The 18,786-nt window shown below is 41.6% G+C and overlaps 1 protein-coding gene across 1 annotated transcript; it reads right to left on the minus strand.

Annotated features, from left to right (window-relative positions):
- Positions 1 to 11,819: 11,819 nt before the first annotated feature.
- On the minus strand, positions 11,820 to 18,523 carry LOC118846514 (nuclear receptor coactivator 6-like). The gene is given in 2 exon segments (XM_036755133.1): positions 11,820 to 15,076; positions 15,079 to 18,523. Coding segments are annotated over 2 exon segments (6,165 nt in total). The 5' UTR covers positions 18,284 to 18,523; the 3' UTR covers positions 11,820 to 12,116.
- Between the last annotated feature and the right edge of the window lie 263 nt (positions 18,524 to 18,786).

Here is an 18,786-nt window from a genome sequence, read left to right on the forward strand (position 1 = left end):
AGTTTGAATTACAAATTTTCTCTGCATTTCTACCCTCCCACCCATTCCAAGATGGCGTATATTCTGGTTGCCCTGTTCCCCAGTCAGCACTCCCCTCTGTCACCCCACTCCCCTCCCATCCCCTTTTGCCATCCTTTCTTGTAGGGCAAGATAAATTTCTACATCCCATTGTCTGTGTATCTTATTTTCTAGTTGCATGCAAAAACATTTTTGTTTGTTTTTGAACATCTGTTTTTAAAACTTTGAGTTCCAAATTCTCTCCCCTCTTCCCTTCCAACCCACCCTCCCTAAGAAGTCAAGCAATTCAACATAGGCCACATGTGTATCATTATGTATAACCTTTCCACAATACTCATGTTGTGAAAGACTAACTATATTTTGCTCCTTCCCAACCCATCCCCCTTTATTGAATTTTCTCCCTTGACCCTGTCCCCTTTAGTAAGTGTTTGTTTTTGACTACCTCCACCCCCATCAGCCCTCCCCTCCATCATCCCCCCCATTCATTTTTATCTTCTTCCCTCTTCTTTCCTGTGGGGTAAGATTCCCAATTGGGTATGTATGGTATTCCCTCCTTAGGCCAAATCTGATGAGAGCAATGTTCACTCATTCCCTGACTCATCCGCCCTCTCCCCTCCTCCCACAGAACTGCTTGCTCTTGCCTCCTTCATGCGAGATAATCCACCCCATTCTATCTCTCCTTATCTCCCTCTCTCAGTGTGTTCCTCTCTCATCCCTTAATTTGATTTTATTTCTTTTAGATATCTTCCCTTCATCTTCAACTCACCCTGTGTCCTCTCTGTCTCTCTCTCTCTCTCTCTCTCTCTCTCTCTCTCTCTCTCTCTCTCTCTCTCTCTCTATATATATATATATATATATACACACACACACATAGATACATACACATTCACCCATATATATACACAAACATATATGTATGCATATTCCGTTCAGCTACCCTAATACTGAGGTCTCATGAATCATACTTGTCATCTTTCCATGTAGGAATGTCAACAAAACAGTTCACCATTAATAAGTTCCTTGAAATTTCTTTTTCTTGTTCTTTTTCTTGATTACCTTTTCATGCTTCTCTTGATTCTTGTGTTTGAAAGTCAAATTTTCTATTCAGTTCTGGTCTTTTCACTGAGACAGCTTGAAAGTCCTCTATTTTATTGAAAATCCATATTTTGCCTTGGAGCATGATACTCAGTTTTGCTGGGTAGGTGATTCTAGGTTTTAATCCTAGCTCCATTGACCTCCAGGATATCATATTCCAAGCCCTTTGATCTCTTAATGTAGAGGCTGCCAGATCTTGGGTTATTCTGATTGGGTTTCCACAATACTCAAATTGTTTCTTTCTGGCTGCTTGCAGTATTTTCTCTTTGATCTGGGAGCTCTGGAATTTGGTGACAATATTCCTAGGAGATTTCTTTTTGGGATCTATTTGAGGAGGTGATCGATGGATTCTTTCAATTTCTATTTTGCCCTGTGGCTCTAGAATATCAGGGCAGTTCTCCTTGAAAATTTCTTGAAAGATGATATCTAGGCTCTTTTTTTGATCATGGCTTTCAGGTAGTCCAGTAATTTTTAAATTCTCTCTCCTGGATCTATTTTCCAGGTCAGTGGTTTTTCCAATGAGATATTTGACATTGTCTTCCATTTTTTCATTCCTTTGGTTCTGTTTTATTATATCTTGATTTCTCATGAAGTCACTAGCTTCCACTTGCTCCAATCTAATTTTTAAAGTAGTATTTTCTTCAGTGGTCTTTTGCACCTCCTTTTCCATTTGGCTAATTCTGCCTTTCAAGGCATTCTTCTCCTCATTGGCTTTTTGGAGCTCTCTTGCCATTTGAGTTAGTCTATTTTTTAAAGTGTTGTTTTCTTCAGTGTATTTTTCAGTATTTTTTGGGGGTCTCCTTTAGCAAGTCATTGACTTGGTTTTCATGGTTTTCTCGCATCCTTCTCATTTCTCTTCCTAATTTTTCCTCTACTTCTCTAACTTGCTTTTCCAAATCATTTTTGAGCTCTTCCATGGCCTGGGACCAGTTCATGTTTTTCTTGGAGGTTTCTGCTGTAGGCTCTTTGACTTCAGTAATTTCTTCTGTCTGTATGTTTTGGTCTTATTTGTCAGCAAAGAAAGAATGCAAAGTCTGAGACTGAATCTCGGTGCGTTTTCGCTGCCTGGCCATATTCCCAGCCAACTAACTTGACCTTTGAGTTTTTCAGTGGGGTATGACTGTTTGTAGACTACAGAGTTCTATGTTCCACGTTTGGGGGGGAGGTGCCAGCTCTGTCACACCGGCACTGCTCCTTCCCCAAGAACCCCCAACCCGAACTGGGCTTAGATCTTCGGCAGGCTGTGCACCCCTGCTCTGATCCACCACTTAATTCCTCCCACCAGGTGGGCCTGGAGCCGGAAGCAGCAACAGCCTTAGCTGCCCCACCTCCGCTGCCCCTGGGGCTGGAAGCCGAACCTCGAACTCCTTCCACTCCCACAGCTTTTCCCACTAACCTTCTCCGCAGTCTTTGGTGTTTGTGGGTTGAGAAGTCTTGAAACTGCCGCAGCTCACTGATTCAGGGTGCTAGGGCCCCCTCTGCCCGTCTCCTGGTGTCTTTGGTCCATGCCACTCAGGCTGGGCTCTGCTCCACTTGGTTCCCAGCTCCCAGCTCCGTGTGGGATAGACCTCACCCAGAGACCATCCAGGCTGTCCTGAGCTGGAGCCCTGCTTCCCTCTGCTGTTTTGTGGGTTCTGCCGTTCTAGAATTGGTTCAGAGCCATTTTGTATAGGTTTTTGGAGGGGCTCGGTACGGAGCTTGTGCTATTCCCTGCTTACCAGCCGCCATCTTCTTAGTTTTATTTATTACTTCAATAGTTTTCTTATTTTTAATTTTATTAATTCCTCCTTTAATTTTCACAATTTCAAATTTGGTATTTAATGGGGGATATTTAATTTGTTCTTTTTCTAGCTTTTTTAGTTGCATGCCCAATTCATTGATGTCTTCATTCTCTATTTTATTCATATGTGCAAATAGATATATAACATTTCTTCTAAGAGCTGCTTTGGCTACAATCCAATAATTTTGGTATGTTGTCTCATTATTGTCATTGTCTTTGATAATACTGTTGACTTTTTATATGATTTGTTGTTTGACCCACTCATTCTTTAGGATTAGATAATTTATTTTTGAATTAATTTTAGTCTTTTTTTCCATGGCCCTTCATTACACATAATTTTTATTGCATCATGAAAAGAATGTATTTAATATCTCTGCCTTTCTGCTTTTGATTGTGAGGTTTTTAATGCCCTAATACATGGTGATTTTTTCTGTAGGTGCCATATACTACTGAGAAAATGTATATTCCCTTTTATCCCATTTCATTTTCCTCCAGAGGTCTATCATATCTAACTTTTATAAAATACTTTTCACCTCCTTTCATCACCTTTCTTCTTTATTTTTTGTTTAGATTTATCTAGCTCTGATAGGGGGACATCGAGGTACACCCAAGTATAGTTTTGTTGTTTTTTTTCTTGCTTTCACTCACTTAACCAACTTCTTTAAGAATTTGGATGCTATATAACTAAGTGCGTATATGATTAGTATTGATATTACTTCATTGCCTATGGTACTTTTTTAAGAAGATGAAGTTTCCTACTTAGCTCTTTTAATTAGATCTACTTTTGCTTTTGATTTTTCTGCAGATAAGGATTGTTACCTTTTTTCTCATTTGATGCTTCAGCTGAAGCATAATATATTCTGCTCCAACTTTTTACCTTTACTATACATATCTCTCTGCTTCAAATGTTTCTTGTAAAAAGCTTATTGTAAGATTTTGTTTTTTATTCCACTCTGCTAGTCACTTCTGTTTGTTTGTTTGTTTGTTTGTTTTTAGGAAAGTTCATCCCATTCTCAATCACAGTGATGATTGCTAACTATATATTTCCTTCATCCAATTTTCCCCCTGTTTTAATTTTCTCTCTCCTTTCAACTTGTCCCTCCTCATTAGTTTTTTTTTGCGTCTGACCACTCCCTCCCTCAATCTACCCTGCCTCTTATAATCCCCCTTCCCCCCACCCTTTCCCTCCTATTTCTGCCCTGCCTTCTGCCCTTCTGTTCTATCAGCCCTCCTTCCCCTTTCTTTACTCTCCTACTTCCCTAATGGGCAGGATAAATTTCTGTACGTAACTGAATGTGCATGTTATTCCCTCTTTGAGCTAAATCTGATAAGAGTAAGCTCCAAACAATGGTCAACACCATCCTTCCTTCCCTCTGCTACAATAGATATTGTGTGTCTCTTCATGTGAAATAATTTACCCTATTCTGCCTCTTCCTTTCCTCTTCTCCCAATATAATCCTTTATTAACCTATTAATATTTTTATCATCATATCAAAGTCAACTTATACAAATGCCCTTTGTCTAACAGCCCTAATAGAGATACAGTTCTCAAGAGTTACAAGTACTGCCTTCCTATGTAGGATTGTAAACAGTTTAATAGTATTGAATAACATTTTTTTCCTTTTCCATTTGCCTTTTTATGCTTCTCTTGAGTCTTGTATTTGAAGATCACACTTATTGTTTAACTTTGATCTTTTCATCCAGAAAGTTTGAAAGTCCTATATTTCATTGAATGTCCACTGTTTCCCCTGAAAGATTATGCTCAATTTTCCTGGGTCATTAATTCTTGGTTATAATCAAAGCTGTTTTGTCTTCTGAAATATCATATCCTAAGCCTTCCAGTCCTTAAATGTAAAAGCTGCAAAATCCTGTGTAATCCTGACTGTGGCTTCTTAATATTTGTATTTTTTTCTTTCTGGATGTTTGCAGTATTTTTCTCTTATAATTTGGGGATTTGCTGCAATATTCCTTGCAGTTTTCATTTTGGGATCTCTTTCAGGAGGTGATAAGTGGATTGTTTTAATTTAGTTTTTTTTTTCCCTGAGTTACAAGTAAAGACAACTTTTAACATTTGTTTTTAAAACTTTGAGTTCCAAATTTTTTTGCTTCTTCATGCCTGTAATGGCAAACAAAGTGTGACTTTTTGCTGTTTTTTTTTCTTTTGGAATGCTTCTCATCACTAAAGTAATCAAGTGCCATTTATTGAGTCTTGACTTTGTTTGAATCAATGGTCTCTGATTGAATCAAGACTCCTTGATTGGAAACTATACATACATATATATATATATATATATATATATATATATATATATATATATATATATATATATATATAAATATGTTCATTCATTGGAAAAGTGTTCATGTGATTTGGCCAGATGAGATATTCTGGGTAGTCATTAAGGAGCTCCCTGGCTTTGAAAACCCAGATGTTGGTGCTTCTCTCTTGGGTAACTATGTATGTATTTCTGTGAACAGGCAGTTAGAAGATCTGTCTGCTGATTTGTGTTATTTGCTCTTTTTATATAATTTTTGCTTGTAATTTTTGTTTGTATTTTCTCTGGAGTTCAGGACGCTGACTTTTTCCACTGAACTAAGTGAATGATATATGAATGTTTAATTAAAATGAGATTGTAAAAGTTGCTTTCCTTTAGGAAAGCGGACCAAAGAATCTGTGCTAGCAGCCCTCCTGTGTGCTAGTGTTATTGGCCTTATACCTTCACAGTAGCTTCAAGTGACATTGTTGTTACACTGCCCCACTACTCTCATTGAGAAGGCAAGCAATTCCATTTAGGTTATACATGTGTAGTCATGCAAAACATAACATTCAAATAAAGTAAAAAAGCATGCTTCAGTCAGTATTCAGATACTATCAGTTCTTTCTCTGGGGATATGTAGTATTTTTCATCATAAGTTTTTTAGAGTTGTCTCAGATGATGGTATTGCAGAGCACAGATAAGTCATTCACAACTGATCATTTTACAATATTGCCATTACTTTGTAAACACTACATTACATTTTGCATTATTCCCTCATAATCATATATGACAACTTTTTCAGTCATTCCCCAATTGATGGGTATCCCCTCATTTTCTAATTCTTTCCCCTCAGAAATGAGCTACAAAAATATTTTTGTACATATAGGGCCTTTTTCTTTTTCCTTTTATCTCTTTTGGGATACAGATTGGGTAGTATTATTGCTAGGTCAAAGGGTATCCATACTTGTATAGCCTTTGGAACACAATTCCAAATTGTTCTACTGAATGGTTGAATTATTTTACAACTTCAACAACAGTGTATTAACATCCCATTTTCCCCACACCACCTACAGCATTTGTCATTTACCTTTTCTATCCAATAAGCCAATCTAATAGATATGAGACGGTACTTCAGAATTGTTTTAATATGCATTTCTTCAATCAATAGTAGCTTAGAGTATTTTTTCGCATGGCTGTAGATAGCTTTGATTACTCCATCTGAAAACTGATCATATCTTTTGATCAATAACCAATTTTGGAATAGCTCTTATTTGCACAAATTTGACTTAATTTTCTATACGTTTGAGAAATGATTCCTTTGAGAAACTTGTTTCAATTTTTTTTTCACAGTTACTAGTGCTAACTGCATTTCCTTCCATCTTATTCTCCTCTCTACTCTATTCTCTCTCCCCATTTCAACTTATCTCTCCTCAAAAATGTTTGATTAGCTCTGCCCTGAATCTGTGTTCTCTTCTATCACCTTCACCTCTACTCTGATACCCTTCACCTAGGGTAAAATTCATTTCTAGACCCAATTGAGTGTGTATGTTATTCTCTCTTTGAGCCAATTCTGATGAGAGTAATGTTCACTCACTTCCCCTAACCTCCCTCCTCTTCCCCACTTCAGTAAAACCTCTTTTTTGCTTCATTTATGTGAGATGATTTAACCCATTCAACACCTCCCTCTTTCTTTCCCTCAGTACATTCCTCTCACTGCTTAATTTTACTTTTTATGTATCATCCTTTCATACGCAACTCATACTTGTTGATATATACTCCTTCTAACTATGCTAATAATGAGAATGGTCTTATGAGATATAAATATTTTATTCTTATGTAGGAATGTAAACAGTTTAATCTTATTATGTTCCTTATGGTTTTCCTTTCCTTTTTGCCTTTTCCTTCCTATTTCCCTTTTTATGCTTCTCTTGAGTCTTGTATTTGAAAGTCAAACTTTCTATTCAGCTCTGATTTCTTCATCAAGAAAGCTTGGAAGTCATGTGATCCATTGAATATCCATTTCCCCCCTGAAGCATTATGCTCAGTGTTTCTGGGTAGGTAATTCTTGGTTGTAATCCCAGATCCTTTGCCTTCCATGATATTATATTCTAATCCCTCTCATCCTTTAATGTAGAAGCTGCTAAATCTTGAGTTATCCTAATTGTGTTTCCACAATACGTAAATTGTTTCTTTCTGGCAGCTTGCAATATTTTCTCCTTGATCTGGGAACTCTGAATTTGGCTATAATATTCCTGGGAGTTGTTCATTTTGGGATCTCTTTCAGGAGGTGATCAGTGGATTCTTTCAATTTCTGTTTAACCCTCTGGTTCTATAATATCAATGGTTTTCTTTGATAATTTCTTGAAAGATGATGTCTAGGCTCTTTTTTTTATTGCGACTTTCAGGAAGTCCAATAATTTTTTAATTATCTCCCCTCAATCTATTTTCCAAATCAGCTGTTTTTCCAAAGAAACATTTCACACTGCCTTCCATATATATTTTATTATTTGATTTTGCTTTATTGTTTCTTGATTTCTTATCTAGTAAATAGCTTGAATTTGCTACATTCTAATATTTAAGTAATTATTTTCCTCATTGGTCTTTTGGACCTCCTTTCCCATTTGGCTGATTCTGCTTTTTAAGGCATTTTTTTCTCCTCATTGGACCTCTTTAGTATTTGACTTATTCTCTCTTTTAAGGTGTTATGTTGTTCAGTTTTTTTTTCCTTTACCAAGCTGTTGATTTGTTTTTCATGATTTGATTGCATCGCTCTCATTTTTCTTCCCAATTTTTCCTCTACTTCTCTTACTTGATTTTCAAAATCTTTTTTGAGCTCTTCCATGCCCTGAGACCAATTCATATCTTTACTGGAGATTTTGGATGTAGGAGCTTTGACTTTGTTGTCTTCTTCTGAGAGTGTGTTTTGATATTTCTTGTCACCATAGTAACTCCCTATGGTCAGAGGTTTTTTTTTCCCCCATTGTTTGCTCATTTTCCTGTCCTATTAATTAACATATAATTCTTTGTTAAAGTAGGACTCTTCTTTCAGGGTGGAGGGTACACTGTCCCAAGCTTCAGGGGTTTTGTGCAGCATTTTTCAGAGATACTTCTAGGGACCTGTAACTTTTCGGTTCTCTCAAGGTTGTATAAAAGGTGTTTACTATTCCCCTGGCCCATGCTCTGGCCTGTGAGTGACCACAAGCACTATTTTCTGCCCTTGAGCAGTCAGAAGAGGCCCCTTCCACTGTGGCTACAAGCTATGTTATTCTAATTCTCCTAACCTTGAAACTGCCACCCAGGACTGCAACCTGATCTGAGCAAGAGCAAAGTCCTACCTTAGTGCTAGCAAAAAGATGCCTGTAATCTCTTCTGACCAGTTGTTCAAGTCCCTGTAGTAGCAATTAACGTTTCTCTTCCCAATTTTTCCTCTACTTCTCTTGCTTGATTTTGCAAGAATACTCCCACCTATTAATAGGCCATGTGACATACTTACATCACACGAAGCCTAAGACATGTGGTGGGAGGAGCTTCCTGATGGGAAATGGAAGTTATGTCACAGAAAATGCTGACAGAGAGAGAGAGAGAGAGAGAGAGAGAGAGAGAGAGAGAGAGAGAGAGAGATGGGGGGAGGGGATGTTATGGCGACTAATGGTTGCTAATGGCTGCCCTCATGATTGTTAGAACTGAACAGGCTGATTTAGCTGTACTGTGAGTGTCTTTTGGGAAGACCCCAGCAGGGGGTCAGAGAGGTTTTGGAATGGTGAGTCTCCTGGCTGCGATATGGTGTTTTAAGTTTTTTGCTGTAATGATAAAGTGGGCTGACTGGCTGTGGGAACTGAACATTTGGTTATGTGATATGGTTTTCTGTTGTCTGAATAAATGTTATACTTCTTTTACCTTCTTTATGGAGAGTCATACTTTGGGATACAGAACTACATAGGCATATTCACGATTATCATTGGTGTTGTGTTTATTGCCTTGCTGTTACAGTCCCTTACTATCTGTGGGCCAAGAGCCCTTAAGCAGCCACCACACCTGCTATTTCAGTCACTCCCAAGTCCTGCTCCTGATTTGCTGTGGCCAAGGTCATGCTATAATGGTCTAAGTTTGACTGAGCTCCATTGTCACTCAGTTGTAACTGATCTTTCCTGCTGACCCTCCAAGTTGTCTTTGATATCTGTGGGCTGAGAGGTCTGGAAACTGCCACTGCTGCTAATGATTCATTTGCCCCAGGACTGCTTCTGATTTGCCAGGACTAGGTCTGTGCTAGCTTGGTCTGTGCTGGACTGTGCTCCTGTCTCACCCAAGTGCAACAGAACTTTCCTGCCAACCTTCTAAGTTGTCTTGGGCTGGAAATTTATTTTATTCCATCTTTCTGTTGGTTCTGATGCTTCAGAATTTGTTTAGTCACTTCTTAAAGGTACAGTAGAACCTCAGTTTATGAATAACCTGGTTTACTTCTGCTCCACTGGATGAGGAAAAAATTTTTGCAAAATTCATCTTACAGGACGAATGAAAATTTGCAGTACAAACATCATATTTGGATTTGAATGGCTTGTAAACGGATGACGCTCAACTAGGGCAATTTTTTTTCTTGCTTTTTTAGGTCAAACAAAGGAACCTCAGGTCAGTATATACCTTCTAATCAGTCTCATTCAGTGTTGACCTTTTGTGAAGGGACTGGAGGTGGATGCTGAAGACATTCAAGAGCTGGTGGAGGAACATAGCCCAGGAGCTGATGATCGATGAATTGATGGATCTGCATGAGGAGCATCAGGGAGAGGTTGCCCAGGCTATCTCATCTGAGGAGGAGGTTGAGAAGTTGGAGGAATCTCTCACATCAAGTGAGATTAGGGAGGTTTATCAGATGTGGAGAAAAGTGCAAAATTGTGTTGAGAAAAATCACCAAAATAAGGCTGTAGCAGTGAGAACCACGAATATTTTTAATGATAATGCAATGTAACATTTCCATGACATTCTGAAAAAAAATGTCAAAACAAGTGTCATTAGATAGATTTCTAGTTAGAAATGAACATAAAGAAAAATAGTCAGTGAGTTAAAACATGAAAGTGATTCTAAAAACCAAAAGTAAGTGAAGGAAGTAGTGTTAGTCTTATTTTTAGTGAATGTAGTATATGAGAGAACACTCCAGATGTTGGAATCGCCAATGTTCTCATGGAAGGAGATTCCATTTCCAAGTAATAACCCCTCCTCCTCCTGCCTGTCTTGTCCCTCACACCAGCCATGGCTCTTGTCAAAAGTAAAGTGCAGGTTAATTTGTTTTATTTCTGATTTAGATTGTGTACTACTCATTGCTACTGTATTTCAAGTGCATTAGGGACAAAAACTTACTCAAAATTATAACTAATTATTTTACATGAATATTTTGGGGGATGTGGTACTGATTGTCCAACTTCACATTATTTCCTATGGGAAAATTACATAATGAAGAGAATTTTTGGAACGATTTAAATTCATAAACTGAGGTTCTACTGTATTTGGATGGGTTTGGGGGATAGCAGGCCAATTCTTTCCTTTACCTTATTTTGGTGCCTCTTTTGACGTCTGGTTCCAGGATATCAAGGCAGTTTTCTTTCATAATTTCTTGAAGGATGCTTTCTAGGCTCTTTTCTGATCATGGCTTTCAGGTAGTCCTATAATTCTTAAATTATCTCTCCTGGATCTATTTTCCAGGTCGAATGTTTTTCCAATGAGGTATTTTAAATTTTCTTCCATATTTTTTATTCTTTTGATGTTGTTGGACTGATTCTTGATGTCTCATAGAGTCCTTTACTTCCACTTGCCCAATTCTAATTTTTAAGGAGTCATTTTATTGAGTTAGCTTTTGTAACTCCTTTTCAATTTGGTGAGTTCTACTGTTGTTTTCTTCAGTGGATTTGTTTTCCATTTGGCCAATTATGCTTTTTAAGGAGTTGTTTTATTCATTCAACTTTTGTCTTTCCTTTTCCATGCTGTTGAGTCTTTTTTTTCATAATTCTTCTGCATATCTCAAATTTCTTTTCCCAATTTTTCTTCTATCTCTCTTACTTGATTTTTAAAGTCCTTTTTGCACGCTTCCAAAAGGACTATTTTATGCCTGAGATGAACTCATATCACCTTTGGGGCTTCATGTGGAGGCATTTTGACATTCTTGTCCTCTTCTAAGTTTGTGTTTTGCTCTTCTCTGGAGCCTTAGTAGCTTTCTATGAAAAGGTTTTTTTTATTTTTCTCATTTTAAAAATTGATTTCTACTCCTGAGGCACCATGAGCACTGTCCCAAATTTCTTGTACTCCATTCTAATTTCTAAGGAATTATTTTCTTCAATGAGCTTTTGGACCTCCTTTTCCATTTGGCCAATTCTGTTTTTAAGGCATTCTTCTCATTGGATTTTTGGAGCTTTTTTGCCATTTGGGTTAGTCTATTTTTTTTTTTTAAACAATGACATTTATTTAGAACATTTGGAATTCCACATTATACAAACCCTTAGATTCTCTTTATTCACTGGTCCATTTTTCTACAACAAATACGTCTGAAATCATCTATAATAAAATTATTTACAACATTTCCAAAGGAGAGGGATTATTTCTGCCCCCAATACAGCTATTCACAGAGTACTTCCACTGCACAAAACATCACCAACTACCTAAGAATGGCCACTGTGTCTGCTAATTTGCTTAGGAAACAAATGTGAAACTAGACATTTACAACAATAGGTCATCATTTCTTACAAGAGACAACATTTCTTTTTGGAAAACTTGAACTTCACCTTGCCACAACAAATGGTTCATCAACCCTGCCTCTCTTGCCGTTCATTGATAAAGAGGCTACGTGGTTTGAGAGAGGGGCAGTATTATTAAAATGATTAACTGTACAGAAAGTGTTGTTTGTTTTTAAAAATCACAGCTCAAAACTGCTTTTTGTAAAATTCACACACATTTAAAAGTCTCAAGTTGCCTGAAGCGATTTACTTGGATTTCCTTCGTTTGGACTGCATCACGCTGGCTGCAGGCTCTTTTGAAGTGCTAGAAGCTGATGCTGGCCGGGAAGAACGCTTGCGCTGCCCATTTTCCCCGCTCTCCGGGGCAGTGGCGGGCTCCTCAGCTCTTGAGTTTCTTCGGCTTGGAGTTTTAGACTTCTCCCCTGTCTCCTTGGGCTCATTACTTTGACTGGAGACTACAGTAGCATTTGCTTCCAGTTCTGGTCTGTGTGCAGGTCCCTGAGGTGGTACAGCTGGGATCTCCTTCTGGGCCAGACTTGGTGAAGGTGCTATATTCTGCAGAAGCTCTGGGTGGGTTCCTGCTTTCTCCTCCACTAGGCCAATTCCAAGCTGTTCAGTCACTATGCCACCATGATTACTTTTAGTATTTGGGGTTGTGGAAGCAAGCTCTGAAATCACTGGGGCATTTACCATGGATGGTGCACTGGCAGGAGAAGCACTGCTCAGTAAGCTCGGCGCCACTGATACTGAGGAAGAAGACATAGCCATGGTGCTAACACTTGGTGTGCCAGGCCCAGGAGTGCTTATCTTTAGCAGAGTGGGTGCTGGGGGTGTGCTGGCTTTATTGTCCGGTTCTGTGGTTATCTGCTCAGTTCCCACATTACACAGGGCTGGCATTTCCAGGCCCTGGCCTTCAGCATCTCCATCCACAGAATACTGTTCCTCCCCCTTTTCAAGAGATCCTGTTACCTTCTTGCATGCCTTGGTCAACAAAATCTGACCAATCTTGTCCACTTTCCCCTTGCCCTTACTAGATGAAACTGGGCTTCTTCGGTTGCCAGAGGAACCTGGACTACTGGTAAGAAGAGGTGAAACCATCACTGCTGATTGTGCAGCTGCTACAGGGCACTGATCTGATGAAATGCTAACTTGAGGACTAGCCTCATCTGGACTAAACTCTTTAACTTGCTGGACAGGGGTCTGTGTAGGAACAACTGAAGAAGCTGTGGATGGGGGAGAAGGAAGCTGCATGGGTGCTGCCCGTGAGTTAAGAACCAAAGACCTGTTGGTCGGTATGCTTGGGGCAGGACTACTGGATGGTGCACTAGGAGGTGCAGGGGCAGAAGAAAACTTTATGTTCTGGGGTATGTGTAAAGGGCCAACCACTGCCACAGGCTGTGGCATTAAATTGGAGTTAGAGGTCAGTGGGGCTGCAGGAATTGTATTTGACTGAGATCCTTTCATAACCTGAATTATCGAGGATGAATTTATAAATACAGGAGTAATGAACTGAGTTCGAGCACTGGACTGAGCCGATGATTGCCCCTCAGAAACCATAACTTTGTTTCCCACACTGGGCATTGTGACTACTGTAGACATTAATGTAGGCTGCAGGTGAGATGGCAGAGGTGTCGATGTATTAGACGAAGTAGTGATGGGGTTTGAAGTTACAAAGACAGTTATTTGGTTTGGTGGCAAAGGAGTAGAAATAGAGGAGCTGACAGGCCTGGACATTATTGGGGGTACATTTGGTGTGACACTGGAGTTGACCTCACCCAATTCTTGGTGCATTTGGGTTGAACACGGCTCATTACTGTGAGGCAAGTTTAAGGGATTAGAAGATTCCTTACCAGAAGGTGGATCCTGCAGTGGAGGAATGACAGCTATCTTTTTTAGTTCCTCCCCTGATGACACTGTAGGTGGCACTTCAAGACTGTTAAGTCCAGGGGGTTTAATGGTAACATTAGGAGCTCCAGAATTATCAAGAAGTTGACTTAAAGATGTTGGGGCTTCTCTCATAGTAGAAGAGTGCATAGATTTGTTCTCTTCTACAATAGGAACCTTGCTAGTATCTAAAGGTTGCATCTCCTTCTTTTGTTGGTTTTCAGAAACCATCATCTTCATTTCTTGGATAGGAATGGCTTTCAGCTCAACATTTGCCTGCTCTTTATTAACGGGGGCAGTCTGGCAGTCATTATCCAGAGGAACATTAAGACTGTCTTTGTTATCCTCGGTAATACTAGCTACTACAGCCATAGGCACAGTTGGGTTTGGTGGATTCAGCATGTTGTTATTAGGAAAATTTCCAGGTACAGGTGTGGGCAAAGAAGTAGAATTGGCCAACACATTTCTTTGCAATTCTGCACCCTGCATCAGAGCTGGATTTGTCTGGGATGTCAGAGATAACTTAGGTGTTTTTGAGTTTTGTCTGCCTGGACTTGGTGTAGTTTTCCTACTGGACCCAGGACTAGACCTTCGACTATTGCTTGGACTAGCTCGCTTTGTTCCTCCAGCGTTAGCCTGCTTTCCAGAATTAACTACAACAGAATCCAACTTATGAGTCTGTGGAGGAGCAAAGCTCGATGGGTTATTAATAGCGAGATTTGAAGGGGCTTGCCCAATGGCCTTCAAAGTAGTTGGATTAAGACCCTGCTGATCAAACCCTCTATTCAGATTAGGCCTGGGAGGCAAAGGAATATTAATCTGAGGAGGAAAGAGACCTGCTATAGAAGCGTTGAGCCGTTCTGGTGACAAACTTATTTCTGAAGGTTCTGTGCTAGGTGGGCGGTTGTTTGGTGTCTGAGGGTAATAGGGCCTTGGGCTGGCCCTGTTTGGTGTTTTAGGCCTGGATGTCTGTGTAGGGGTAGCAACATTTGGAAAATGGTGACTGTGAGAACTAGATAAAGAATTAACTGGTGGTTGCTGTGGACTTGCACCTTGAGTAGCAGAAAGGGGAGATGGTCCTGGTTTTGGCCCTGCTATCATTAACTGATTTTGAGAAACTACTAAATGCGAAGCCAGGTTATTTGAAGCCCCTGAGACTGGAGGAACTTCATTTCCACTTCCTTCAGGAAGTGATGCCACTTCTCCCAAAGGTGAATTGGAAGGATTCTGTATATTATCTGGGTATACCATTTTTCTTGCATTATTCCCCAAAGGAGGATTTACTGGCAATGGCATTCTTTGCTTATCAGGAGATGGTGGACTGAGCCAGGACCTTGCAGGCTGACCATTACTGACATGCCACCACTCTGCTGCATGGGCATTCTCTGTGCATCTGGGTTTAGGGGACCCCTTGTGGGGTGAACATTCTGGGACACAGGCAGTCTGACTGATTTGGGATCTTGCTGCATCATAAGCATCATCATCATTTGTTGCTGCTGCTGCTGTGACTGTGCCTGAGTAGGGGGCGGTGGTGGGGGCTGTATTTGAGGTGGCTGTGGTGGTGGCTGCTGTGGAGGTGGCTGCTGGGATGGCGGCACATGCTGCATGAGTTGAGGAGGCATCTGTTGTAGTGGCCTTTGTTCAACTTGTTGAGATGGATAACCTGGTGGCCTACTTGCAAAATCTGAGAGTTTAGGGCCTGTGTTGTCCAAGTTAATTCCTTGTTCTCCAGACAGTGGTTGTTGGTCAGACTCCTCAAGGCCAGTTGGGCGTGTATCTGGGGTATTAAGTTCTCCTTGCTAATTACTTTTCTTCTTCCTCGGTGGTTTCTTCTTCTTGGGTTTATTTGCATTTGTATTATTTTGTTTATTGTTCACCCCAAAGTGGCCTGCAGATATGTCACTTTGTAGTAAATTCACTAATAAAGGACTTGTTAGAGTGATGTCTTTATTGACAGGGAAACCAGGATTCTGACCACAGGAGATCTGATTTCCGTTTGGTGCTCCACTGAAGGGTGCATTAAAAGGCATCCCATGCCCTGAAAAGTGGTTCCCTGAGGTGCTGTTTCCTTGCATTGCCTGCATGTGGGGTGGCACCATGTTTGATGGCTGCATGGAAACATCAGGCATCATCTAGGAAATGTTGACTTCATTATTTGTGGGGGTAGTGGCATCATTATGCTGCTGGGACATGTGTGAGCCAGGTCCTGGTGGTCTTAGAACCTGCCCCTGAATTCCCATAACCTGAGATGGATTGCTGTTCACAGAGCCTTGCTGGGCCATCATTTGTCCTGCCATCTGTCCTGTAAACTGAACCATATTTCCTTGCATGTTTGGAGTTGGTCCTCTCATTATCTGAGCTGGTCCCGTCATAACATTGGATTGGTTCTGACCATTAAATGGCTGCTTATTTCCTTGCATCTGATTGGTCATTATTTGTTCTATCATTGGGTTCTGCTGTAGCAAGACCTGGCCTTGAGGTCCCATCATTTGATTATGTGGTGCCATCATCTGCTGGCCCTGCTGGGGAATCATTTGTTTGGGAGGGGTCATTGTTTGCGGTGAAGGCCCAAGGTTTTGGTTTTGAGGGGCTACCATCATTTGGCCTTGTGGCATAAGTTGGGCACGAGAAAGGATCATTGGGTTTTGAGGGTTCAGGGCTCCTTGAGCCTGAGAGTTCACCATCTGTCCTTGGGAGGATACAATCTGTTGATGCATGCCCATCATTTGAGATGGGGGTCCTTGCTGAGGCTGACCTTGCATGCTGCCCATGTTCACCTGGGGAACTCCACTGTTACTAGTTTGTTGACTGGTTATATTGCTATGAAGTCCCATTATATTGGGCTGCATCATATTTGGTGGCCCGTGTGATACTTGCATCTGGTTCTGGGGAGGACCAGTTCCTTGGCCACCTGTGTGCTGTACACTCTGGTTTCCTTGTAGCTGAGGGGCTCCAGTGTTCCCAGGGGTTCCAGAGGCTGTTGAAGGCACTTGGCCTTGCATAAAATTCTGATTGGGCTGTCCTGTCGAGAAGCCAGGTGGGAGCCGTTTAGGCATTCCTCCTAGACCTGCATGTAAACCCTGTGGACCCTGATTTTGCTGTGGCATCACCATGAAGTTGGGTGGCACATTTCCCTGTTGAACCATAGGATTTCGACCAGGAGAAGTGACAGGCTGCTGAAATCGTTGAGGAAGAGGGTTATTTTGAGGTGGCCTTGGTCCCATCTGCTGTTGTGTTTGGTTAACTGTTGGAGATGATGCAGGAGATCCCTGCTGAAAGGAGGAGGGAGACGAAGCAGGAGACTTGTTCGTTAGGTGAGGTTGCTGAAGTGGGGTAGGAACCCGGGAAGGTCCCCCTTGAAGGCTCTTCATTTGAGGAGCAGTAAATTGACCTGGGTTGCTCATTGGAGGAAAGTTCGTGTGGGACTGTGAGGCTTGCTGGCTTCCAAAGGGATATGGAGGTGGAGGGTGGGAAGGAGTCTGTACTGTGGCTAGAGATGGCCTTGCCTGAAGCTGCTGCTGCATAGGACCAGGAAGGGGGGCTTTTTTCCACCCTTGATTTGCTGTCAATGTACCCAGAGCACCCTGGGCTGGTGGAGGCTGAAGAGCTCCAGAAGGCAACTGGTTCCAGCCAGGAGGCACAGGCACCTGAGTGGGGGCAGTAAAAGGAGGCCGAATTCCCTGTGGCTGCTGATGCTGATGTTGCTGTGGGGGTCTAGGTTGCATCTGCTGTTGCTGCTGCTGCTGCTGAAGCTGCTGAAAATTAGGTGGATTTATCTGTCTATTAACTGGTACAGGCTGCATTTGGTGGAGCTGAGGAGCCAAAGACCCTGAGGTATGACTCTGTTGCTGCAGAGGAAGCCCAGAAAGGAGTGGATCCACTGAATCTGACTGTGAAGCAGATCGGGGTGCTCTGGTCTGCAGCTCTGGGTTAGCACCAGCTGCTATCATGGAAGAAGATACATTTCCACCCTGGGACATCATAACAGCTGCAGGATTGTTCATCCTTATTAATCCTGGACCACTTGCCATGGGAAATCCTGCCTCCATTCTAACAGAATTCCCGGCTCCCATGGGGCCATTCATTCGAACATCTTGGCTTCGATTCTGAGCCAGAGCCAGGTTGATTGCACCTTCCCCTTCAATCTGAACGGAGAGAATTCCTAAGTCCCGGAGTTGCTGATTGTTGTTCTGAGCCAGAATTCGTAACCGCTCTGCAGCTTCCCGGGGGATGCTAAATGTAACACGGACACTGTTCCAAGGTTCCACCTTCTGTACTTTGAGCTTGTTGGATTCCATATGTAAAAGACTGGGAACATTCTCCAATATGGTGTCCAATTTCCATTTCAAGTCTGTATCATCTATATTTCCTTTGAAAGCAATAAAGATAGTAGAATCGCTCAAAATACTGTCATGTTTTGAGTCATCATCTTCCAGTCCAGAGTCAAAATCCACCTCTGAGTCTTCCATTGTTGGTGAGCACAAGGAAGTATAAATATCTTCTAAGTTTGGAAGGTCATCCAAAACCATGGTGATGATTATTCAATACAAACACACCAAGCAGACAGTGAGGCAACCAAAATGATGTCTTGTCTTATCATTTAGCCAGACCACTGCCTTGAACTCCAAACACACAGGCATTTGGGGACCTGGCAGTTCTCTACCTCCACAATCTCCAATTTTCTGGTAGGGCCACCCTCCTTCATCCCTATGTGCCACAAGTTGGCCAGAGAAGACATTCTAAACCCTGAAGATCTCTGCAGCAGGCCAGGAGGGTGGGAGATGGGCAAGTCCTGTGGCCCTGCCAGGGGCCTCCGACGGCGGCCCACTCTGGCCCGTGGCCTGCGAGTGCCGCTCTGTCCGTCCCCGCGGCCCGGAGAGCTGGACAGCGGGACACCGGGACTCCCGGACGGCAGCGGCCTCAGATCCGGCGGGGAGGGGGAGGGGAGGGGGAGAGGGAGGGGGGAGGAGCGGGGCGGGGCCGCGGGTTAGTCTATTTTTAAGGTGTTATTTTCTTCGGTACTTTGGGGGGT

The sequence above is a fragment of the Trichosurus vulpecula genome, chromosome 4, assembly GCF_011100635.1.
Source record: "Trichosurus vulpecula isolate mTriVul1 chromosome 4, mTriVul1.pri, whole genome shotgun sequence".
In the NCBI taxonomy this organism is placed as follows: Eukaryota; Metazoa; Chordata; class Mammalia; order Diprotodontia; family Phalangeridae; genus Trichosurus; species Trichosurus vulpecula.